The sequence below is a fragment of the Ruditapes philippinarum genome, unplaced genomic scaffold (genome assembly GCF_026571515.1).
Source record: "Ruditapes philippinarum isolate M1 unplaced genomic scaffold, ASM2657151v2 ctg2332_1_1_1_1, whole genome shotgun sequence".
Lineage (NCBI taxonomy): Eukaryota > Metazoa > Mollusca > Bivalvia > Venerida > Veneridae > Ruditapes > Ruditapes philippinarum.
In genome coordinates, this window is record NW_026853011.1 from 108,776 (window position 1) to 136,295 (window position 27,520).

Sequence of the window (27,520 nt, forward strand, 5' to 3'; positions counted from 1 at the left end):
TATGATGAGCTTATCAGTGTGTATTCATGGGATATTTTTTGTAACAATTTGTCTTATATGTATCATTATTTGTAGATACATGTATCTGTTTCTTTGGGAAAACAACCAATGAAATCAGATTTCTTTTTCATTTTTATTCATCAATTTTTGACATTTAATTAGAGGAGGCGTGTTCAGATCCGATATCCGAAGATTGAGCTACAACAGCCGTGACTTGTCTGAATGGCATCACATGACTAAACATGTTGTTCTGTTTCTTTATCTTAGATTCTTTCCCTCTGTTCAATGACTCGATAAAAAGGCTCAATTTTCTAGCTTTATCAAGGGGCGCATTCTCTGCATTACAGCTATCGCCTGAAACTTGCTTGGCATCTTTAACCACTATTTTCTCAGCCTTATGTTTGTCTTTTACATTGCCTGTTGACTTGATTTTATCGCTTTCGTTCTTAGTATCGTCTTTATCTCCTTCTTCAACAGGCTGTTTATTATCTTTTCTATCACCCCGTCCACCTTTGTTGGCTTTAACCATCGAAAAGTTCGTTTTTAGTTCGTGAGTACTTTTTTTCTTTCTTTCATCTGTTGATGACTTCTTTTCTTGCGGGTACGTCATTACCACGCCAGTGGAGAGGGAAAATTGGATTTTTAATGAGAAGTCGTCTGCAAATGAGAAAGATAACAATTGACCGTCTGAATGTACAATTTTTATTTAATTGGAACATGTAATATAAGACGTTAATATAACCTGGGACGACTGTATGTCTACCAATATATTTAAACTTTTTAGACTAAAAATTAATTGAGCCACTCCATGACAAAACCAACATAGTGCGTTTGCGACCAGCATGAATCCAACCAGCCTGCGCATCCGCGCTGTTTGATCAGGATCCATACTGTCCGCTATCAGTTTCTCTACTTGTAATAGGGTTTGTAAGTGAACAGCATGGATCCTGATCAGATGCGCAGCCTGGTCTGGATCCATGCTGGTCACAAAGGCAGTAAGTTGGTTTCTTCAAATCAAAGTTTGTATTATAGCAGCGTACATGATATAAAGTGAATCATGCTGTCGCTTACCTGCCGATTGGTGATACAATTTATTGATCTGACTCGGTGTTAAGTTACGGAAGTCACAAACATTCAACCTTTTATGAGGTGTAGTGCCAACATTTCCCCAAATAACATGCTCAATATTGTCGAAGAATTCATCTGGAATACCTCCCTTCATCCACTCGTTTGAAAATCTATGAAAACAAATAAGTATGTGGCAGACAATTAAGATATTATTTATTTATTTCAAGTCATCGCTCAAACATGGGAATACAGCAATTAATTAAAATACATAAAGGTAATTGAATTTAGTAAAAGCTGGTAATGTATAATTGGCCCTTTTCCTACAGATGGACATTGTATTATTTGTTTAATGTAACAAAGTTATGCATGAAAGAAGAATTTACTTCTGACTGTTACTTTTCCTCAGCGCAAAAAGCAACTAAAATTCACGTTCTTTTATTTCTAGCCTAACTATAATATATAGAATTTTACGAATATACATGTACATGTATAAATTTTTTTTAAAACCAATGGATTTATTTTTGCAATAAAATGAATAGTTCTAAATTAAATAGGTGTATTAAAATAATAATGTTGTTTATGAAAAAAATACGTCACGTCCCAAGTCTAAAATATGTCTTAAGACCAAAGACTGAGACAATTTTAGCTTCAAGAAAATGTTTTAACTCATGACTTTTATGCTAAGACTTTTCAATTTTTGAATAGCGATACACATGAACATTTACACACTTGCGGGTTAAAGGACGTGTCATTTCATTTTGTAACTTTTCTCATGAGAAGAGTTAGATTTAAGTCTAAAACTTTTATCTGAAGATGAAAATTATGATTTAAACAGTCCTAAGTCAGTCAGTCAGTCCGTCCGAGGAAACATTTTGGGTTTAGTAAAGAGAACAAAAAAGAACAATAGGTTCATTCCGTGATCAAAGGGTTTATGGGATAGTAGCGCTTAAAAAAAACAAAGAAAATAACAAAGAATTTTGCCCCTAAACCCAAAATGTTGAAACGTCCGTCCGTCCGTCCGTCAGTCAATTTGAAATAAGTCCTAGGACTTGGGATATCCTTGGGACTTTCTATGAAACGCAGACAAGATTCCTATCAAGAATTCATGCCAGCCAATACAGTTACGTTGTTCAGAGACAATTATTTTTTTCCGAAGGTTTGGGTGAAAACAAGCGGTGAATGGCCATAAAATATTAACATGAAACAATACTATCGCCATACAAAAAGATATACTCACCTGCGATAAAAATGGTATATAATTGGAAAAAGATGGACGACCGCATCATGGAACAGTCCTCGTCTTGGGCCATCACTTGCTAAACTGCTGACGATATCCAACGCCATTTCATTTGGTACGTTCACCTGAAAGACGAGACAATGCAATGTTTCATAGGTTTAAGCAATATATGCCGCGTCATGACAAAACCAACATAGTGCGTTTGCGACCAGCATGGATCCAGACCAGCCTGCGCATCCGCGCAGTCTGATCAGGATCCATGCTATTTGCTTACCCACCCTATTACAAGTACAAATGTAGAGAAATTGATAGCGAACAGCATGGATCCTGATCAGACTGCGCGGATGCGCAGGCTGGTCTGGATCCATGCTGGTCGCAAACCCATTATGTTGGTTTTGTCATGACGCGACTCATATATCGTCTCTCGAAAATTGCCTTCAGACTATACAGCCCTTTGAGATTAAACGGAAACCATTTCATGTCCCCGAGAGTTATATAATGTACATGTCAAAGTAAGCAAAGTTTCTCTACATTTAGTTTTTACTAACTCCGGTAAATTTAAAATATAGGAATTTAATTGATTACCGGTTTTGTTTTTCAATATTTAGAAGTTAAGTTGTTAGAAGACATATATACTTTATTGAGTCCAATTAAGAGTTATTTTTATTGATAAATGAGCCGCGCCATGACAAAACCAACAAAATGCGTTTGCGACCAGAATGGATCCAACCAGCCTGCGCATCCGCGCAGTCTGATCAGGATCCATGCTGTTCGCTAACAGTTTCTCTACTTATTATAGGGTTTGTAAGCGACCAGCATGGATCCTGATCAGACTGCGCGGATGCGCAGGCTGGTCTGGAACCATGCTGGTCGCAAACGCATTATGTTGGTTTTTTCATGGCGCGGCTCAAATTTAGAGTGAAATTAAAATTGCAACCTAAGTAATGTTATGATAGTGCACAAAACATATTTCATTACCTGAACTCTAGGTAATATTTCTGACGCGAGGAAACATGACACTATGGACCTTGCCTTGTCTATCAAAAACTCACTTTCCATGATTGACAAATTGACTTTTTTTAGCATGCTGTCAACTAGATTCTGGTATCTGAAAAAAATGACTTACATATATAATATATTCAGAGTGATAATAATTATAGAAATTGCATACATGTATACTGGCAATCCAATGGAACTCGTCAAGGAAAATCAAACGCCAAAATGATGTTTAAAGTATTTTAAGAAACGTCAGAAATTATCATGATGATTACTTTGTACACATTTTTCTGAATAACTTGAATAACATAGAACTATATTTGTGCGCGCAATGATTTTGATTTTTGTTCTCGGGCATAAACAAATGAAAACTACGGTTTAAGAAGGCGATAGTTCGCCCTTACAAAAATACGTTGATATTTTAATAAGTATTTTAATACCAGTGGACGGTTTCAAGTAGAAGGCTTAGACAGCAGTTTATTTAATTTAAGAACAATTCTTTTGCATTGATCAAATACTTGTTGTTGTTTTTTGTTGTTTGTTGTTTGTTGTTGTTGTTGTTGTTGTTGTTTCATCCTACGCTCCTATATAATGATTCTTATACAAGTAGAAACAAATAGTATTTATTTCACGAATAAATGTAATTGATTTTTACTAACAGAACAAAGCTTTTTGGCCAACACCTCTATTTTTTTATCGTTTTCCTCACAAAAGAATTATTTATTGTTCAGTTATAAATTAAACATGTTTGCCTAAAAGAAATGAAGGAAAACTTACTTCATTATTTCAATCCAGAATTTGAGATCGGAGGGCAGTCGATTCATAATAACCGGTCTTTCTCGAATAACAACACGAGTTTGGAAATTACTAGATCCAGTTGGCATCATGGTGTTCTTCTCTGGTGGTGCAAGTTGAGCTAAAATATATTGGGCCTTAATTAAACGTTGAAGCATCATGAAGATATGAGCCGCGTCATGACAAAACTAACGTAATGCGTTTGCGACCAGCATGGATCCAGACCAGCCTGCGCATCCGCGCAGTCTGATCAGGATCCATGCTGTTCGCTTACCAACTCTATTACAAGTAAAAAAATGTGAGCGGGACGTGAAAGTTCTATGGAACGGTCATACCTGCAAGTTCTTGATTTGAGCTCAGTTTTTCCTTTTCAACTTCATATTTCAGAAACATGCCAAACAACTGTGACATGGTTTTGTCAGTCATGGCCTTCTTAAACTCTACCAAGTTTCTAGAATATCTCTTCCATAGCTTTATCTGAAATAAATAAAAGATATAGTTCATAAGAAAGGTATCTAATAGCTTAGCTACTTCAAGACATATTTCTTTACAACTTATCTGTATGTTCATAGGCAGTTTTCGAAAACATATTATATTTCCTACTAGAATATCGAGTATATGCAAAAATAATATGAGCCGTGTCATGACAAAACCAACATAATGGGTTTGCGACCAGCATGGATCCAGACCAGCCTGCGCATTCGAGCAGTCTGATCAGGATCCATGCTGTTCGCTTACAGACAATTTAACAAGTAGAGAAACTAATAGCGAACAGCATGGATCCTGATCAGACTGCGCGAATGCGCAGGCTGGTCTGCATTCATGCTGGTCGCAAACCCATTATGTTGGTTTTGTCATGACACGGCTCAATTATAAAAAGCTATTGCTAAAATATTATATCCGTGCATCAGCTCACAAATTCAATATTTTATCATCATGCAATATTGAAAATGTTATAAAAATCGTGTTTTGTATATTTACTAAGCAACAAATCAGGAAAAGATAATATGGCAGTTATAGATGTGAAATTTTTGTTTTGTATTCTATTAAATAATGAAATAAGAATAGAATTAAGTATATCCGCATTTTTTTTCTTTGTTATGATTGTATATGTTATGCGTTGGTGACCAACATCAAAAACTTGAGTGCTGTCTTGTTATGAAAATGCAAAGTTGAAAATCGTGGATGTCAATATTAGAATACCCGTACAATAAGGAATAAGGATCATAGTTGGAGCGGGGGCGGGGGGCAAAATTTTTGAATCAGTCATAACATAAACGGGGACACGGATTCTAAATCCATGATCATATTAATATAAACGGGGACACGGATTCTAAATCCATTATCATATTAATATAAACGGGGACAAGGATTTTTATCTATTATCATAATTTTTACGTGGGGAAAGGATTCTGAATCTAATATCATAATATAAACGGGGACAAGGATTCTGAATCTAATATCATAATTGAAGTGGGGACAAGAATTCTGATCCATTATCATAATCTAAACGGGGACACTGATTCTAATCTATTTTTATAATGATTCGGGAAAATGATTGTGGATCTATTAACATAATTGAAGCGGGGACAAGGATTTTTAATCTATTATCACAATTGAAGCGGAGTTGATATTCTAATCCATTATCATAAATGAAGTGGAGAAAGGATTCTGAATTAAAGCGGGGACAAGGATTTTAAATCCATTATGATAAAGCTGGGATATTAACTTATCATCTTACTCGTTCAATGTACATTATCTTATGCCATATCTTAACATTTTAAATATTACAATAAATGAGAACAAATCTACCGTCTTCGTTTTTTCGTCCATTTGCTTCTTCACTTTTTTTGCCGTGGTAGCAGCTTCCTCGAAATTTTTTAACATTTCTTGGATTCCTTTCGGGCTTGACTGAGAGGAACATTCGGATTCAGGTGGAAAAGATGCACAATAGATGGGAAACCTGAAAATACGGGGATAACAAATTGCAATATACATGGGAAACTGAAAATACGGGGATAACAAGTTGTACAATACATGGGAAACCTGAAAATACGGGGATAACAAGTTGTACAATACATGGGAAACCTAAAAATACGGGGATAACAAGTTGCACAATACATGGGAAACCTGAATACGAGGATAACAAGTTGCACAATACATGGGAAACCTGAAAATACGGGGATAACAAGTTGCACAATACATGGAAAACCTTGAAATACGGGAATAACAAGTTGCACAACACATGGGAAACCTGAAAATACGGGGATTACAAGTTGCACAATACATGGGAAACCTGAAAATACGGGGATAACAAGTTGCACAACACATGGGAAACCTGAAAATACGGGGATAACAAGTTGCACAATACATGGGAAACCTGAAAATACGGGGATAACAAGTTGTACAATACATGGGAAACCTGAAAATACGAGAATAACAATATGTACAATACATGGAAAACCTGAAAATACGGGGATAACAAGTTGCACAATACATGGGAAACCTGGAAATAAGGGGATAACAAGTTGCACAATACATTGGAAACCTGGAAATACGGAGATAACAAGTTGCACAATACATGGGAAACCTGGAAATACGGGGATAACAAGTTGTACAATACATGGGAAACCTGAAAATACGGGGATAACAAGTTGCACAATACATGGGAAACCTGAAAATACGGGGATAAGAAGTTGCACAATAACTGCGATATCTGACAAATATTCATTTATTTCTGTTCAAGAAAACATTGATTATTATTTACAAATCTTATACACCTTATTTAAGAATGTTATACTTATAAATGTGAGGTACACTTCATTTCTGAATGATTTTAAGATATAAGCAGTAATAAAGCCATCGTGTGATATCTTTCTCAAAAGTTATTTATGATGAACAGGAGAAGTGGTTAAAGGAACTCTACGGAGGTATTAAAGCCTAAAACATCAAAATTTAATTTCCTACATTGATCAGCTGGGGCACTTAAAACAGAAATAAATGCAAAAGATAATCAAGAAATATACCCAGAAATAAATTGAAAATTGTATATTTGTGTTATTCTTAGACAGATATGAGTATGACGCTTTTTAATTTTTAGTCATTTTTCACAATAAGAATGATTATGCTGGGGAAACGAAGAGAGCTTTTGCACATAAGTTATTGGTTTAGAAATACATCAAATGGTACATTTATGTCGGAAAATAATTTCCAGTCCCGTCATTTAAAAAAAAAAATCTCAGTGGAGTCCCTTTAATATGGCAAATCGAACTCACTCTTATATAAAATATAAATAAAACTTTTCATTTAAAAATGTTCCTCTAGAACTGTACGCTTAAGAAACAATAATTGGTCATGAGTTCTATATTGACAATTTTCATCTTTCGCTTTATGTATACATTCTCTAAAACATTAAGATATTCAATCTCATTTCTATAGTAACCCTTTATATATCACATATACATTGTAACAGTCTTCATTTCGTACCCTGTACAATTATGCAATAGTACATTCAACAATGTCAGGGAAACGTATAACTTACCATTTTATTTCAAGGGACCTGAATACAGCAGCTTGTGCACAAATCAAAATTCCTGGGGAAACTTTCTCCTTCTCCATGTTTGGAATTTGACGAATAATTTCTTCATCGCAGTCTAGCCCAGCACCTAGAAATACATGCAATCCGTTTATTAAAGGCCCGTTATCATTATTTCTCTCTTCTTTTTTTTTATCTTGTTACAGTTTTCAAAAAAATCATTTGCCATATAGATGAACTACATTTTGCTTCTTTAGGTCTGTTGTCAATTGTTATAATTATAGTAAATAAGTATTTTGTATAGAAGTCAAAATACTACTTTGAATACATTTTTTTACCTTTACGACGCATTATTTTAACATTCAGTGCTACTTTTTTCAGTTGTTAAACATCTAACATGCTCTTAATCCATAATTAAAACACATGTTTGATATTTCTAAAGACTTGTTTTTAAATATAGGGTTAACGCACGTTTTTCCGTGTTATATAACGTCTGCAGAGTCCCAAGGAACGGTTGGTGCCCGAGCCCGGTAGGTAGGGCTCGGGCTCCAACAGTTCCGAGGGACTCTGCAGACTTTATAACACGAAATAAGCGTGCGTTGACGCTATTATAGCATAAAATTTTCAAACAGATTCGTGATATATAGTTTATACAAAACACAATTACATTAAATTCTTGTGCCTCGACGGTATTTATCCAATTCTATGTTTTACGTATGCGGTTCATTTTTCCGGGGCCAACAAGTTGGAAAATTCTCGGAACCGAACGAAATTTTGAATTTTAATTGATTTACCAACGCTTGGCCTTTGGAGATTTATTATCTCAAGAAAATAAAACGTTACATTACTCTACCCTCTACCCAAGACAAAACATGACCCTCAGAAATTCTTAGAAAAATTTCAGATTGACGGTAGAAAAAGGATCAGTGACATCAGAATCGGTTTTTTTTTTCAAGCAAACAAGTTTATAAAAAAATCAGGCACTATAAGCATTATTCTCTCAAAGAAATATAAAGAGCATTTATCAACATTAACATAAATAAAAAACATTTTCTCATATTAATTTTGTGTTATCTAGTTTTGTAAGTTAATCGGAGTGTTAAACTGAATGACAGGTAGATTCTACTGTATTTGTTTACATTGACAACTGTCCGTTTCTTAGAAAGGGCGACAACCAAGATTAGCACCGATGTCTAAACGCCGTTTTTCCGGCATAGTTACTTGAATATGCGACTGCGACTATAATATGTATTATAGCATAAAATCGGCTAATTTTCCCTCTTTTGCCCATGTTATAACGGGACCAAAACCATGTGTTAACATAGTCAAGCGCTCTTGTTATAGCCCGGTTTCATCTATGCGCAATACATACAGGGCCCAGTAAACAAACAAACAAACAAAAAATGACGATTCGGCCTGTTTGCCAAAGAGTCATGCGCTCTTGTTATATTGAAATTTATTGATTCGAGGGCCTCAGTCGCATATTCAAGTAACTATGCCGGAAAAACGGCGTATAGACATCGGTGCTAATCTTGGTTGTCGCCCTTTCTAAGAAACGGACAGTTGTCAATGTAAACAAATACAGTATAATCTACCTGTCATTCAGTTTAACACTCCGATTAACTTACAAAACTAGATAACACAAAATTAATATGAGAAAATGTTTTTTATTTATGTTAATGTTGATAAATGCTCTTTATATTTCTTTGAGAGAATAATGCTTATAGTGCCTGATTTTTTTATAAACTTGTTTGCTTGAAAAAAAAAACCGATTCTGATGTCACTGATCCTTTTTCTACCGTCAATCTGAAATCTTTCTAAGAATTTCTGAGGGTCATGTTTTGTCTTGTAGAGGGTAGAGTAATGTAAAGTGTTTTTTTTTTTCTTGAGATAATAAATCTCCAAAGGCCAAGCTTTGTTAAATCAATTAAAATTCAAAATTTCGTTCGGTTCCGAGAATTTTCCAACTTGTTGGCCCCGGAAAAATGAAACGCATACGTAAAACATAGAATTGGATAAATACCGTCCAAGCACAAGAATTTAATGTAATTGTGTTTTGTATAAACTATACATCACGAATCTGTTTGAAAATTTTATGCTATAATAGCGTCAACGCACGTTTATTTCGTGTTATAAAGTCTGCAGAGTCCCTCGGAACTGTTGGAGCCCTCGCCTTATCGGGCTCGGGCACCAACCGTTCCTCGGGACTCTGCAGACGTTATAACACGGAAAAACGTGCGTTAACCCTATATAACTGAGACATAATGTGCTAAACATTAAACATATGCTAAACGATGGTCTCAATAATGGTTGTTGTTCTTGGGTTTTGTCAGTTCTAACAGAAACGCAAGCAGAGCCATGTAAATAGTTTGTTTATATAGTCCAAAATTAAAGATATAAATGTATTTTTGCGGCTTGTTTTTAATGTATCAATATGAAAGGACTAGATTGCAATGTATTTTTCAATTTTTTTTTATGATTTTCCCATCAATGTTATGTTAGTTTAGAACAATTTAAAAAGTCTAACCATATTTGGCGTTTTTCCCAAAGAACTTGCGCATAATTTTTGTAACTTTGATTTGCGTAGTTTTTCTGTCGCTAACTTCCTGAAGGTCTTCAACTGCTCTCCAAAACACAACTGGTAAACTCATTTTCTGCAGCAGCATAAATCTCTTGAAGAAGTCAAATTGAGCTGGTATTGAGAAAACCTCCATCAGTGACCTGCAGTTTTGAATATAGAAACGAATTAATACGAGAATATGACATGTTAAAGGCCAATTATGCCTCAGAAATGTTTTAGTTTAAACAATATTTTATTTATAATTCACACATTTACATAATAAAGTACATAAAATAAAATTTACGGATTGAGTAGGAAGCTTGTAAAGCTTTTTTGAAAACTCTCTCCGAAATGTTTTTATTTTTATTTGTCAAAAGCTTTTATTTTATTGTACTTTTAAAATATCCAAAAGGTTACTCATTGGCCAATGCCCAGAACCATCTTTTTCAGCTGTTGCTGTTTTGGCAATAAGTATAGTCATAGTGATTTAGTATTTTGTATGAAGGTCAAAATACTACTTTCTTTACTTTTTGCTACGTCTCTGGCAAATCATTTTACATGTATCGCTACTTTCTTCTCGTACCAAGCATATAATATTCTGTAAAAACATTATTAAAACATTCTAAAATTCATGTTTGCCTTTTCAAAAGAAGTAAAAATCTATTTGTTTCTGAGGCATTATGTACCTTTAATAAAATATTTTCATAGTACATGCGCATGTAGTAAGAATAATTAAGATTGCAGACTTGCATCGCAAAACATTCAAGACGCACATGATCTCTACTTAACCCTTTACTTCATATAGACGTGATTTGACGGCTTTTCGACCCCACCCCAACCCCTCCTTTTTTTGAGGCCTCAAAAATTGGGAAAATACTCTATTTAGGCCCCACACACATTTTTTTCGTTTTGGAAATGTTATTAAAATGTGATCACTTTTTTCGGCGCCGCCTCCTATCAAAAAGGTACATTACGGGGGTTGCCAGAAGGGGTTTTGAAGAGGTGGCACCCTCCCCCCTCATCGCCAAGAAAATTTGTGACAGACTTAAAATGGCCTCAGGTCGATCGTAAGGTAACGTGTAACCAACGCTGAAAAGCCTTTTACTCCATCTCAATGCATTGAGAAGTTGCAGCACTTTGAAATCAGTTTTGATGGAAAAATCAATGCAAAATAGTATTTTTTTGGCAATTTTGAGACGTCTCCCCGTTGCCATGGTAAAGGAAATTTAAGATTGAACATGCTGTTACAGAGGCAATGGTCCAGTCAACATTTGTGCCAAGTTTTACCGGTATTGAAACATTTTTCATAGTTTCATAGCAGTTTGAACTTGTAACAGGAGGCTTTTCAGCGTAAACGACCATTTTTCCCAATATGCTCATAAGGGAAGGCGTTAATTAAGATAAACTTATGTTACTTTTCTTACTTTGGTTTTTTTGGCCTCTCTAAACGGACTCCAGCCCGTCTTCGCATCAGATTTCCATTTTGTAATTTAGAAATGTCGATTGTGTCATCTAGAACCTTTCTTGACACTTTTATTGTTTTAATGTTAATCTTTTCCTTGTTTTGGAGGCTTCTTAGCCCATCTATAAATAGAACAACAAAAAATGATTATGCGGGCTGCAAATCTAAATGAAATCGTTATATAGATTTTTTCTACTTCCCTATTAACCATATATAAAAGAGCGGATTGCATTAATTTAGAAAAAAAAGTGTCGGAAAGGTAAATTAAAACTTAAATTTTCGTAAATGCTGAAATAAAAAGGTACGTATTACTTGTTGCTTAATGTCATTCTTTTATTCATTAAGTTGAATCATACGCGTTTTTAATCTCTATGCCACTTGATCTCGGCCAGATCATGTACAAGGATACCAACATAAGAAAACATTTCGCCAATTTACGAGACTTCAAACAATTACCATGTCGAACAGTTGCTTCTCTAGTCAAATGCAGACTGCCATAGTCACTGTGTAGAACAGCCACTAGTCTTGATAGACTGGGTATTTTCTCTGGTACCATCATAGACACGCCTACAATAACAATAACACATATGTTTCTTTTCCACATTCATTTTATGTACTCAGTAAAAACCTATAAATAGACGACGTGAAAATGTAATTATTTTTTTCCGACGAAATCATTAAATGAATTATATTCGGTTTGTTAGAAATAACATGACACTGTAATATTGTTAAATCTCGTATATTCGCGTAATATATTGTGACTTTATTGTTATGGTATAATTATATGTAAAAATAATTATTTACAACCTTGAACTATTGTAAAAATATTAAAAATTAATTTTATTTACATGAATGATAAAAATTACAATACATGTAATTTACAATTTTTATTTGGTAATTATAACATTTTTAAATAATTATAAACCACTTTTATGTATTGTATAACAACGTAATATTACCATGCCAATTTGGCCTGATAACGAGCAAACATGTGACTTTTTATGTTGTTGTTTATTTTTGTACATACTGTTGTGTTCTAGCATTAGAACTTAATATTTTTAATACATACTGTTTAAGTTTATTTTTGTTACATTTTGTTTTTGTTGTTGTACGTAAGGCGCATGCCCAGTTTTTGGTTAAGACGATCCTTTGCGCATGCTCCGGGTTAAATTTAACACAAACCGTTAGTAGCAGCATTTTTTTTAATTATTTCACCAGGTTTCTTCAGAAACTTAGGTACTAAACACTTTCTGGCATCATTTTTGCCGATTAAGTAAATTTTCAATAGTAAATCTTTTAAGAAAATTAAATTTTAGTCTACCCGCTACCAGGGAAATATCAACGCCTAAATACACCCCCCCCCCCAAAAAAAAAAAAAAAAAAAAAAAAAAAATAATAATAATAAATTAGTCCAGTATAGTCAGCCTCTTATATAAATCTTTGCCCCACTGGGGGCGCACGTTGCAATATAAACAGTTTGACATTATGACAAGATCTTCTATAAAAATTTATTTGAACAAGCAACCTGAATAGGTGTATTCAGCAAAAGACAATTGCGTTATTATTTTCTTATCACCCCTCGAAGTACTCTGAATATATTTAAACTGAAATAGGATGTTAATGTATTGTTGACAACTGGCTGTGAAATTCATTTCATGAAATTGGATAATACAATGCCAATTTTCGTGATTATTCTGTGGCTAATTGTTATGTTGCGGGTCCATATTGTGACGAATCGTTGCATTACCCTATGTACTAAGTACTTTCCTTTACCTTGTTGTACACAGTTCATTATTATGGAATATGCTACTGTATTTCATATTATAACTTGTGACATAACCAGATGTACATCAGTTTGAAATTATATTGTGTATTTGGGCCAATGGCCTAGATTAGCATTACAAATAAACATGAATTCCGACTATTCATCTATAAGTCTTCAAGCATATTACCATATTCGCAGCATAATATAGCCATTTCCATTGCTTTCTGTTTTTGTTCTTCAGTGATGCTCACGTGATCTGTTGTTGACGGACGTGGCGGTGTTAATGTTGAAGGATTTATGGAACTTGTGGGAGAAAATGGCGATAACGATGATAAAGGCTCAGTTTCCACATATTTCGTCCCCCAGTTAAATGAAAGCATAGAATCAGCATTCATCACATTTCTGGCCGACCTTAGCATTGCTGTGCCTGCCATTTGGTTTGTTTCTTGAGGTAGCCTGTTGCTGTGACCATGCTACAAAAATAATACATTACAGTTATATATGATTGAAATAAATGAATTGCGTTATGTACGTATTCTTATGTCACACTGGTTATCAAGTAAAAAAGTTACATGTATTAGAATTAGCAATTTAAAGGTTCAATTTATAAAACCGTCACTCTATTTTAAAAGTCAAACACTCACTATTTGTTTCAGAAACTGATGTCTTTCTTCTTGCAAGAACATTTGCAGTGGCTCCCATAAGTACTGTGATAAAAGGTAAAAACAAAACAACTACAGCATAGAAAATTAACATGGGACATCTATCTGCCATTAATATCAAATCCATCGCTGGGACCTAAACATCGCACTCACTTGTGGCAATGCGCAAATGGCCCTTTATATATAGAAGCGTAAAATAGCTTATTATTAGAGTGTAATGAAAGGAAAGGTCTCTGAAAAAAAAAATTTAACGTCATATATTATTTTCTGCAATTTTATGTAAAATTTGACCGATTAAGACACAATTCTTTGACCACTGACGTGTATTTATAAAGCAATTTCAGTCTCACTAGTTGTAACCTGTAATGTATAGGCCATTTAAGCAATTCTTTCACTTACTTATATGGCGCACTGTAACACCGCACTTTGGGGTCAAACGCACTTTGGGGTCCGACCCCAAAGTGCGTTAAACTTCGCACCGCACTTTGGGGTCAAACGCACTTTGGGGTCAAAATCGAGAAATTGACCCCAAAGTGCGTTAATATGCTACATATCAACGCACTTTGGGTTCCAGAGATCTAAAGGTGTAATCTGAGTTCTGCTTAAATACTGAGAACTGACTTATTTTCGATCTGCGACATTGAAATATTTAAGATGGAGTTCAAGATGGCGGTCAATACTTTGATGATGCTTAAGTGATAAAAGTTTCATTAATTTTACCACTTGAAATATCCAAAAATTGTGTTTATATAACAAAATTACGGTGGCATAAAAGTGACATTTGCATTTTTTTATTTAAGTATTTTTTTAGTTTTGCATTCATATTTTATTGTAGATTTGCGTACATATTTTAATTTTTCGTACATATGTTAGCCAACAAAACAGCCTTCACATCTAATAACAGTCCATAGTTGAGTATATAACTAGCGCAGTGGTTTGGTCACATTTTGGCTCATTTCTGGAATCGGTCCAGTCGTTTTTGGCTGCGCAAGTCTGGATTTCGCCCGACCTTTTTCGGTCCATTTTTTAAATCATATGTATTTTATATAATTATTGTTTTTTAATTATTATATGCTATTATAGTAGTGTCTATTTGGAAAGGGCTGTTGATTGGTTATTATTCCATGAATATGCTGCACAACTCAACCCCACTCCCTGAGAATAGCGGGGGCATTGACTTTAAACCAAGCCGACCACTGGTAAAATATTTTCCTGTGCGGGGGATATTCAGATAATAACATTCCTGCCTTATGCCCCGGAACAGTGCAGACATCAAAACACGATTCCTTTTTAACCCGCACTCCCCCTGGGGCAAGGGAGGTGGTTACAAATGACTGGTGTATTACAATAATGCAAAATAAAAGATCTAAATAGGTCGTTATATTTCACTGATTTAGAAAACAATATATATACATACTAAAAAGTGTACCAAAAATGAAAATATTGGTATTTGCAAATGGCGTTTGCAAATGGGGTACTGTAATTTACAGATGGCGAAACTGGTGTTTTACAAATGGCGTAATTATCCAAACCTCTACTTTGCAAATGGCTTCATGTAAAATTTTGTACGAAAAAAGTAAAAAACAAAACAAAAAATAAAATATGTACAAAAAACTCAAATAAAATATGTATGCAAAACTGAAAAAGAATTTGTATGCAAAACTAAAAAAGAATATGTATGCAAAACTAAAAAAAGTATGTATTCAAAACTATAAAAAAAATATGTACGACAAACAAAAAAAAACACCAAAAATATGTAAGAAAAAAACAAAAACAAAAAAAGTATCAAAAACAAAAAAAGTTGCAAATGTCTTTTTTATGCCACCGTTCAAATTACTCTAGTACAGAAATTGTGTATTCCTAAAGTTAAAAGATGCTGCGAAAAATATCCCGTTCTGTCAGTCATTTACTTGATAACTTTTGGTGCCATGTTGAGCCCATTTTTAAATATGTTGGAAATGAAATAAAATGCAGTTAAATTTTATTTCCAAAGAACTATAAATATACTCTATTGCAATGTTCTGGTGAAACATCAAGTTTTTCGATCGGACTATAAATAGTGATTTTTACAAATACATTATTAAACGTATCAACACACTTAAGAGGTTTAACAACCGTTCGCCAGAGGCTTTTTTAATAGGAAATTTTGCATACTTCTCTAGAAAGAGCAAACATGAATTTTATAATGTTAAAATAATGGTATCAGAGAAATGTAAGATGCTTGTTACCTGAATAAAGTAGCGATAAATGTGAAAAATTATTTTTCATAAAAATAGTCAAAAACAATGTAGTATTTCCATATAAAATACTTATTCACTATAACTGTACTCATCATTGTCAAAAAGCAACAGATGAAAAGGATGGTTGAGGTAATTGACCAATGTGTATTTTTCATAATATAAAAGAACATCCAAATCAAACAGCTTTTAAGAAAAACAAATAAAAGCATAATGGGCCTTTAAAATGTTATTTTTAACACTCGGGGGGAACGATACCCCACACTCCCCTCTATACCCCCAGAGAGAATTTTACATTATTCTGAAGCTCCGTTCTTAATGCGACTACTTAAATAGTTGATATTTTAGTACAGCCTGCACGGACTTCTACTTAAAGCCGCATCTACACCTAGTCAAGTTTCTTATGTGTCACATTTATCTAAATAAATGGCTATTTTAATATATTATCAGGCATTTTTTTTTACTGAAATGTCTTACTAAGATTACCCAGAATTTATACCCTTTGTCTATGCTAAGACTATCATATTTCTGTAAAAAAGTGTAAATAACAAACGGGAAAATGATTGCATTAAGCTAAAAACAATGGAGCTAATGAAAGGTGTACATACTTTTAAAATAAATGGAAAATTTGAGAAAAATATATTTTAAGCTTAATAATTGATACAAATTCTTTATTTGGTGATTAATTTAGTGAAAGTCCTTCACTTATTTATCAAGACCATTTAAATCCCTACTGATTCAGGGCACATGTTTTGTGTCTATTTAATACCTTGATTTTTTGTTTACAAGTTTACAATTGGTTTGACTACACTATATTATTTAAAACATAATGAACATAAATTTTCTCTGACCCCAAAGTGCGTCGTTTGCCTGATGTTAAAAAATGCATGTACCTGTTTAACGCACTTTGGGGTCGAAATTAGTTCCCAAAGTGCGTAACGCACTTTGGGGTTGGACCCCAAAGTACGTAACGCACTTTGGGGTCGGACCCCAAAGTGCGTTTGACCCCAAAGTGCGGTGTTACAGCGCACATCTGAATCAGCGGAAATTCACATATGAAAACCGTATGTGGTTCCACCCCCGTGAAGTTGACTCATAAGTTTGAAAATACAGAATTTCTATTACCAACTTTTTTACCTTATCTATTTTGTGACTGTATAAAGAAATTTTCAGGTACAGTGTATATGCTTCGATAATATTATTTCGTTCAGACAGCGTAGGTTCACCATTGTACGACACTTAAGTATAATGCATGTATTGGAATACTGTTTAATCTATTTAATAACGTTTCAACGGTAATGTTTGAGGAGCAAATGTGATTTAGAAACCAAGCGGTTACTTACGTCTTGTACTTTTTCCTGGGCTTCACAGAGGGTAGATACATTATTAGATGAACGTAAAGCGTGAAGCAGTGAATTGTTCAACTTTTTGGTAAAAACGGCCCGCTTTCCTTCGTCGCCAGATAAATACTTGCCAATTATCCTAATAGAAATACAAAATTACATCTGTAAATTGGATATTTGATAGCAAGCCACAATATTCTTCAAAAAAATCGTTTAAAAGGTTCTAGAGGTTAATAATACATTCTATACGAAGAAGTAATATGGGTTGTTTTTTTATTGTTTTTCTTTTTCAAAAATATATACCAGAAGACATATGCAATGTTATTTTTAGAACAAATTCCACACATGGTTCTCGCAAACAAAAACAATGCATGACCTTTCACCCAGACAATTAGATATTGCACTTGAGAAACAAACAGTTATTAATTAACCACGCATGGAAAGTAAATACACGATTTATCAATATGCTTCGTAAATGGTTATGTGCAGAAATACGTGTAACAAGTTTATACTGACCGGTTAACAAGCATTTGTCTCATTGGTTGACCATATCCGTTAGTAACATGATCATCTGTGTCCAGATATTTTCTGATATCTGTCCAGAATCCCAAGTATTGCAGATGTTGATGCTGGTTGTTTCGTTCCAGAAATGTTCGGAACGGGCAGCATGCGAGCGTATCAGACCCAAGACACCAGACCATCCAATTGCCAGTCTCCGGTAAATTGCCAATCTCCGTCCGTGCTTTTCCACCAAGGTACGAAGACAAAAGGACATTTGGAGGACTTTTAAATGCATCCCTGTTTATTACAGCAGTCGGAAGCTGCTTCTGGTCGCCACTTCCGTTCTCGGAACAAATAATATCCGGTCGAAATGGAGAGGGTGTCCGTAAAGGAGGAAATTTAACAGGACCTGTCGTATAAACACATAGTTTTGTGCTGTCCATTATGCATACATGAACACGCTCTTTTGATTATATTCTTAGATTTGATATATGAATATATAACAAATATTACGCCTAGGTTAACAAATAGTACAATAATTATATATAACAATTTGCATGAAATGACAAATGTTGTTGTGGGTTCGAATGAGATTATATCGTTTTGGAGACGTTAAATTTCGTCACCTTAGTGCAGCAACGGATCAAGTCCTTCAAAATTTTATTGGAGTTAACCAGTTATTGCATTAATGTGATATTAATATCATTCAATAAATTGTTGATTTTCCTCAGGGTCTTTCAAATTTAAAAGACCCTGTTGTCACAGCAATGGAAAAATACTTAATAAAATCATTTTGATCAATAATAACAGAAGAAAGGCTCTTCAATAATATCACATGGCATGTGTTAACATCGCATTGCCTGTTATAAATCCCTGTTACATATACAAATGTTTTATACCTCCCCACAGCGACAAAAGATCAGCTGGGTCAATTTTTGTTTCGGCCATTCGTTCAACGTCCTCATCGGAAAGCGATGAAAAATCGCCTGCTGACCTTGACACTAATACCGTCGAAGCCGGTGAACTTATCCTTGAATTTTGATAAATCGTTGGGAATTTGTACCGACAACGAAGTCGTCGTGCATGTTCCAGTGATTCTTTGTCAACCGGTGCAGGCCTCTTTAAAATATCAAGACCTTCCTAGAATTGAAGAAAAAACGTACGTGTATTATAAATATAGCCATCTGTTATTCTGATTTATATATATACAAATTAAAGGGTCCGAGGCTATATATATAGAAATTATTGAAACTCAAACTCATATCTTTTAGGTATTTGATTGGTCAATAACCGTCACAGAATGTACACTGACCAATGAAAATTCTGAGATTTGAGCTAAAACTCAGGAAATAATTTTTATAACCTGGACTTTGCTTCACCGTCTAAACGTTATTTTGGTGTCTTTCTTTATATATTTGCTTGTGTGTTGTTGTTTTTTATTTGTTTTTTTTTTTGGTCTGCCGGTGTGTTAGTATAGGTTAGTGTTTATTAGTAAGCATTTACAAAACTAAATTGGTCATGAACAGCGCAGTGCCTAGTGTTTGAATTTATTTTTACAGTTTGCCGATTTACCAAAGTAAATTTGTTATGATTCGTCTGAAATACTGCAATCTTCTTGGACTGAAATTAATATCAAAACCTTATGTTTGTTTTTGGCAGAACATATATTACATGATAATAGTTTTATAATGTTATTTTATGATATAATGTACTTAAACTTACTTTGTTCACCACTTTTAAAGTATGCAAAAGATGTCTCGGTAGCCAGTAAAACTTGAGTGCGTTTAGCAGTATCGTCTGCAACTTCAACAAAGCCGTGTCTAATTCAATCATAGCGTGGAACGTGGTGTCTGTCACAGACTCCATTATCTTCTGTTGAATTTCATTCTCAGGAACTAGGTCAAATTTTAATATACCTGTAACAAAGTGTGATATTTCTTTAAAGGCAAGATTTCGGTATTTGCTGTTACTTTTTCTGCGGCAATACCCGTTCTTTGACGAAATGTTTTATAAAGGTAGGTTGTGAGATATTCAAATATAATCGACAATCGAATAATAAATTATAAACATTTCTACAGAGAGTATAACAAATTACATCAAATTAGTCATTGATTAAGAGTTCTTACTCATTCATGGAGAAAAATGTATAAGATAACTTAATAACAAGGTAATAACTTACCATATAAAGCTTTTACTTTTATGTTCCCAGCTACCCTTGTTGTACTGCTTTCATTGATGTAATGGTTTTTTATAGCATATTCCCGGTACATTTTCTGCACTGGATCTTCTGTACGTTTCCACTCTTCTAAATCCTTCCAACACCTATAAACGTTTTCCCCACAGGTGCCTCTCATGGATTCACGGAACAGCATCATTCCTGTGGCTGTTCCAATGACATTTTTTGCAAAGGTGCCTGTGTCTGTAAAAATGTGTTTATTCGGTAACCCAGCCTATCTAAAAAGCAACATCACGGACATGCCGTCAAACGTAAGATCATAACCTCGAATACAATAGTAATGTATGAATACACAGACCCAATATGGTATTTCGTCCATACATACGCTATAAAAATTAAACATGTAAACAAATGCTTGTTTGTAGCAAATAAATACTTGAATTTGTCGACATAGACTTTCCATCATATCGTTTAACAAAGTAAATTTATAGGTATAAAATTAAAAAAACACATTATCTATTTAGACACCAAAAGTACAACTAAGAAAACTCCGGGTGACGATATTTAAGATTTGTTTGTCGAATTCTTTTGATTTAATAAATAATATTAACTAATTATTCTATATTTCAACCGGTTCTCAAAAAATACATTCTAAGACGACTACATCATCTTCATCACATCAAAAGAACTACTTTTAATCGTATCGTATCCGAGATGATTATTGATAATCAGTGTGGTGTTCCGATTGAGGTTGTTTATCATCATCATAGGAAATACATTAATTTATTTATCATGTACATACATAAATATATACTGAATATGAAAAGTGATTTTCTCAACGATGACCTTTATAACAAGTCAAAACCCGTTCCACAATATAGCTTATATCAAACTTTTGTTCAAATTACATTTTCAGAGCCTTAACGTACATGTATTTTTAAATTTGTATAAACTTTTATTATACAAAACAGTAGCCTGATCTAGAACTGAGCATAGACAGACATGAATAAGATTTGTTATAACAGTGAACATAAAAGTATAATAATTCTATAAGAGATCAAAAGTCTATTTGCAAACAGTGAACGTATCTGTTTCGAAATGGAATAGATGGTCAAATTTAAGTTTTGTTTTAATTTGTGTTTCTTTTTATAGTTTGTATGAAATGCTATAATTTAGTGGTGTATAGCCATGAAGATATTTTACAAAATTTGCATTTATACAATATGGGAACAAAGGTTCACACGTAAAGGCGGCATTCAATGAACGCAGCTGACTGATACCATTTCCTGTAAGTGCGGTAAAATACAAGAAATTGTAAACGTACTGCATAAATATACATGATGGTAACCATCAAGTCAGCCAAAAACATCAATATGTAATATTTCATTAAAGAAGCAATATCATGTGATAATATACAATTTACGTACTTTCAAGGTTCACACCAGCAAGCTCGAACTTTGAGTCTAGTAGGAGCACGCATAAGCAATATTCCGTGTATAATCCAGATTTCTTGAATTTTGGCATTCTTTCTGTACACAGCCATCTCAAAACTTCCCTTTTGTCCATGTAAAGCTACAGTGATAAGTTAAATAGAAAATCTTTATTTGGATTTGTACCTAAACAAAAATAACCAATTGGCATTATCACAAAGATTTGAGGTGTATTCCATTGGCATTATCACGAAGATTTTAGGTGTATTTCATTAGCATTATCTCAAAGGTTTTGGATGTATTTCTTTGGCATTATCTCAAAGGTTTTGGATGTATTACTTTAGTATTATCACAAAGATTTTAGGTGAAGCACTTTGGTTGTATGTCCAACGTTTTAAATGCATTTCTTTGGCATTTTCTCAAAGGTTTTAGGTGTATTTCTTTGGCATTATCACAAAGATTTTAGGTGCAGCACTTTGGCATTATCTCAAAGATTTTGGATGGAGCACTTTGGCAGTATGCCCAACGTTTAAGATGCATTTATTTGGCATTATCCCAAAGATTTGGATGTATTACAAAGATTTTATGTGTATTTCTTTCGCATTATCACAAAGATTTCGGATGTAGCATTTTGGCATCATCTCAAATGTTTTGGATGTAGAATTTTGACAGTTGTTTAGATTTATTTCTTTGGCATTATCTCAAACGTTTGGATGTATTACTTTTGCATTTCCTCAAATGTTTTAGGTGTATTTCTTTCGCATAATCTCAATGGTTTGGATGTAATTCTTTGGCATTATACTTGGTTAAAGGCCCATTATGCCCAAGAAAAGCTTTATTTTTTTATTTTTCAAAAGCTTTTTATACTTGCTATACTTTCATAGTTTCCAAACATCTTCTCATTGGCCAATTATCTGATCTACCTTTTTCATATGTTGCCTTTGGCAATTACTACAGTTATACTGATTTGGTATTGTGTATTGAAGTCAAAATATTACTTTATCTACATTTTACTACTTTAATGACAAATTTAGCGCTATTTTCCTTCGTTAACAAGCATCTAAAACCATTATTTAAACTTTAAAAAATTCATGTTTGACCTTTCTTGAGAAGTAAAAATTCATTTGTTTCTGAAGCATAATGTGCCTTTAATGTTGACCTTCATGCGTTGTTATTTACTACTTACATGTCGTCTGTTTTGAATCGGAGGCTCGAACTCAAATTCCAGTTCTAAGAAGTTATAGAGAACGTGCTGACCAAAAACCTGTAAAAAACAAATGTATAGAAATTTTCATTGAAATATACGTGCCACTGTAACGACAAACAATAATGTAACTGTATCATTTGAAATCTAATTTAGACCAGGAAAATATAAATGACCCATGTCATCGACAGTCAAGTTCATTAATTATAAAAGTAATAAACTTTATACCAATTGAAGGCATCAATCACTTCTTTGACATAGATAGCTGAGAGTACCGGAGAGATTTGTATAAAACTATATCTTTTGTAAAAAAAAAATCTTAATTTTAACAACAGTAAAATTTTATTTGTTCCATAATCCAATGGTTGATTCTAGAAAGAGTTGAGAAATAGAATGACTTGTTACAATATATTAAATACACTTGAATATTGTACGTAAACATAATAAAATGTTTCGGAACAAAATATTATTCTCCATGTAGAGTGTTGTGAACAAAAAAAAAAACAGCATTTTTTAGAATGTTTTTATCTTTTAGGCAGTGATTTCGTGCATGTGCATTTCGCTTTTAATGGAATTTGCTTTCGTATGTATTTCATACAAGCATTTTAAAAGTAATCTGCTTTCGGACTGAGAACTTCTGAGACCGGGTTGACTTCCGGTATTGAACTGAATATAAACAGGATTTTTTTCATTGGTCATTTTAAAATTGCAACTGAAATCAGAAAATCTCATTGACCATTTTTAACATTAGTAAAATGATAAAAGGATATTTTTTGAAACGTATACTTATCCAAATTAATTAATCAAAAGGAGTTTCGGGAACAATTGATTCGTTAGAATTCTTTGATTATTTAGTGAATATCTAATTCAACATAAGAAACTGCTTCTAAGACTTTGTTAATTTTTATACCTTATCAAACCTAAGACATTATAAATTGAGAATTCTATAATTTTTAGTGAATACCTAATTCAACATAAGAAACTGCTTTTAAGATTTTGTTAATTCTCTAGCGAATAACATAAGACATTTAGTATAAATGATATTCAATTTCTTTTTCTTTTTTTTGTTCAGCCGAAGTTCGTCTGAGAATAAAGGTAGCATGTCCGTTGGTCCTTTTAAAATTTCCTAACTTTCCTCACTTCCTAACTAATCCTAGTCAAATTTCTCGGATATTTGAGTCCTCCTTGTTCAAAATGATGAGACTACCAATAACGCTCACAATCCTGAAAATTCTGTACATAAAAATACTGAAAGGCACGAAATATAAAAGTTCGACCTTTCCTTTACTCTCAGTATGTCCAGCGTTTGTGGTATTATAATTATTGATGTGTTTAATTCATATGTATTTCATAATTTTCATATGTTATCAATATTAATGAAGCATATATTAATATATACATGAATACATATATGTACGTCATTTAGAAACATATCTTGCACTGTTTCCTAAATCTAATCATTTAAATGCTATAAAAAAAACAACCTCGAAACAACCTATGCAAGCAAAAGCAGTTTTATCTCGTCTGAGTATCTTTTATTAACTATTTCTTGTTTAAAATTCAAACAATAATTTTTGCAGCAGATATATAGCTTTATACACATTAAATACTTACTTATACATACACAGTTCCACATAAAAGAGGATATATGAAATAATTGACCATAAAAACAAAGCAATATTCAGTAAATGTTTTCTAAATGAAAACAACCAATAACAAATTAAAATTCTGCTTCAAATGAGGATGTATAGTTGTCAATTATATATTAAGTTTATGTAAGTTTTTAGTATACAAGTACATGTATGTTACTTACAGGCAGACAAAGGAAAATATTGAGATAATCCACGAAAGCTCTGTTCTGCAGAAGAATGGTCAGTTCCTCGAAATCCGCCGCGGTTGGACCTAAAATAAAGCACTTTCTTGATAACGACAGAATGTAGAATAGTTATGACATTTCAGTGTAAAAGATTATTCAAAACTTTTACAATGCGAATCGTTTTTGTTCTAGGATTTTTTTCTTTTCTATCACATATATTATTATCAGTTTATCTTCAATAGCATCTAAAATAAAGGATTACGTTTATACATATAGATAATTAAAATTTATTAATTTAAGATCTGATCCCGTGTAATTGCATTGACATGCTTGCAATATTATTGTTTTACAAGAATTCTAAACAGCATACTGTACAGTAAATATATGGTTGACAAAATTCAGAATAAATGCATAATTGCCACACATTTATTGTCAATAAAACATAATTGAAAATAAAACATTGAATCGTATAGACAAAATGTAATTTAATATATATGAAAAGACAATGAAAGTTCAACGGCGAAAGAGACACACATATCTGCAACAGCGCGGAATATTATAGATTATATCTTAAAATACCGGAACATATTCAAATGTATTGCAGTAAACTAAACTTTCTTACCTTTATCTAACGATTTATCCATTTTTATTATACATTTTTTTTTGTTTTTGTTTTTTTTTCTATTAATCAAAGCCGCTCTTGCAATTGATAACTTTTCAAACTGCCGCTTTCTTCATAGAAACAACGCTATATACGCGTCGCTAACTACGTCATACTATCAGTGACGTATTGTTACGTTATAAACGTCAGGATCCGGTTGTTCAAAACATTGGTTAGTGTTAACCAGTGGTTAAATTCATTATCCGCTGGTTAAATTTTGTCTGTTGGTTAAATTCTGTTGCTCAAAACTTATCCAATGGATAAAATGCGTTATCCAGCGGTTAACTTTAACCAGTCCTATGACCACCGGATAATGCCCTTAACCAGTGGTTAGTCATAGATAAAATCATTAAAACTTGTTTAAAACCAGATTTTTCTTACAAATATGAGTTAATTTTTTCTTAACTAGAACATTTCATATGAAATGCATAGGATTAAATTCAAACATTTCTGAAAAAGTGCTTTTAGAACCATTTTTCAATCTAAATGTGTTGTTGTTGTAGTTCAGAAAATTCAGTTAAACAGTCATAACTTTCTTATTTTTTAATAAAACATACAAGTGTCAGTACTCATTTTCTTAGTTAGAACATTACTCATCTAATGGAAGTAATTTCAATTCAAAATTTGAAAAAAAGTTGTTTTTGATTTTTTTCTTATGTGTGTCTACGGGAAAAGAGACGTATCGATACTTTAAGGCCTTTGATATACTTGTTGTTTAATTCCAAAAACAAGAAAGCACAAACATGCAAAATTATTTCTTTGGGAGCTTTTTAATTCTAAAAAAATTATTATTCATCAAAAAATCGGCCATTTTGTTTCCAGAATCACTAACCAACCCTGTTGCATTGTGGTACTTAACCAGTGGATAAATACGCTATCCACTGGATAGGTAGCCAGTGTACTATCCAACTGTCGAACAATGAAATTTTATCTACTGGATAGCTGGCCGTTGGTTTAGGATTTAACCAGTGGATAAGCTATCCATTGGTTAATTTTAACCAATGTTTTGAACAACCCGGTCCTGATCGTCTGTCCGCCTTAAAATAGGCTTACGTGAATTACAATAGACGTAGTGTAGATGAAGAATATTTTATCAGCATGGAGACTGCATTTTTTAAATGTTCTGCGATGTGACAAAGTTTCCAAACAGGACAGGATTTGAAAATGGACTATTTTAAACGATTTAAGATATTCTTATGAACATAATTATGAAGTCTGCCATGGTCGCCCGGTTGTTTTCATATTGTTATGAGCGTTGAACATATTTTTAAAATATCACTACACGTACATGTACATATCTTTTGTTATAATTATATGTAGTATATATAAATACTATACGCAAAGCATATACTTTGAAAGGGGCTGTTTAAGTTTTTCAATACAGAAAATGATGCTCCTTAAGCCCAAGCTATAATTAATTAACATTGCATATTTATCCCGTAGCACAATGTGAATTAGTACAATGTAGTTACGCCGAATTTGCCAAAACGTATGTGGCGCCGTTATATGTCGCAACGCCGCTAAATGTCGCACTTACCGCTAAATGTCGCACCAATACCGCTAAATGTCGCAACTGCAGCTAAATGTCGCAAAATCATTTGCCGTTAAATGTCGCAATGTTAACGTTAAATGTCGCACGAATTTCCGCTACCGTTAAATGTCGCAACACTACCGTTAAATGTCGCAAGATATAAATTCATGTTAAAATCATGATTAAAAGTAGTAGTATTTTCATTTTTATCATGCAACTGCTATGGTAACTGCCCGATAACACTGTCTTGCCTGATAATTATTTTTGATATCAGGTCAGTAACCTGATATCAAAAATAAGCCCCGCCCATTTTTAACGGACTTTTTTTCAATTGCTTATATTCTCATTTTCATCAGCATGTGAATTCTACAATGTAATCTCATACCCTAAGAAGTCTTTAATCAAGATGCCGTATTTATTTGTTTATTATTTCAATTTCGATTTCAATTACGAATAAAATTAGATAGCGAATAGTTAAGCACCAACTCAATGAAGTGACGTCATAATTTATGTTGCAAATGACATCATCGATGTTCACGTC

General features: G+C 33.3%; 1 protein-coding gene across 3 annotated transcripts; it reads right to left on the reverse strand.

Annotated features, from left to right (window-relative positions):
- LOC132731473 (uncharacterized) lies at positions 1 to 25,451 on the reverse strand. Of its 3 annotated transcripts, XM_060717669.1 has the most exons (22): positions 25,410 to 25,451; positions 24,785 to 24,873; positions 22,954 to 23,031; positions 21,765 to 21,909; positions 20,341 to 20,580; positions 19,884 to 20,077; positions 19,061 to 19,301; positions 18,177 to 18,570; positions 17,661 to 17,799; positions 14,063 to 14,125; positions 13,606 to 13,891; positions 12,110 to 12,220; positions 11,616 to 11,775; positions 10,159 to 10,352; positions 7,638 to 7,761; positions 5,909 to 6,059; positions 4,432 to 4,573; positions 4,079 to 4,217; positions 3,284 to 3,413; positions 2,306 to 2,430; positions 1,072 to 1,238; positions 1 to 657 (listed from the first exon to the last, which is right to left on the reverse strand). In XM_060717669.1, exons 1-22 carry the CDS (start codon positions 25,429 to 25,431, stop codon positions 155 to 157), a joined length of 3,837 nt encoding a protein of 1,278 aa, XP_060573652.1. In that variant the 5' UTR covers positions 25,432 to 25,451; the 3' UTR covers positions 1 to 154. The 3 variants fall into 3 exon arrangements, with proteins under 3 accessions (XP_060573652.1, XP_060573665.1, XP_060573658.1); XM_060717682.1 differs by lacking the exons at positions 22,954 to 23,031; positions 24,785 to 24,873; positions 25,410 to 25,451 and having other exon boundaries at positions 2 to 657; positions 20,341 to 20,611; positions 21,765 to 21,899; XM_060717675.1 differs by lacking the exons at positions 22,954 to 23,031; positions 24,785 to 24,873; positions 25,410 to 25,451 and having other exon boundaries at positions 2 to 657; positions 20,341 to 20,615; positions 21,765 to 21,898.
- Between the last annotated feature and the right edge of the window lie 2,069 nt (positions 25,452 to 27,520).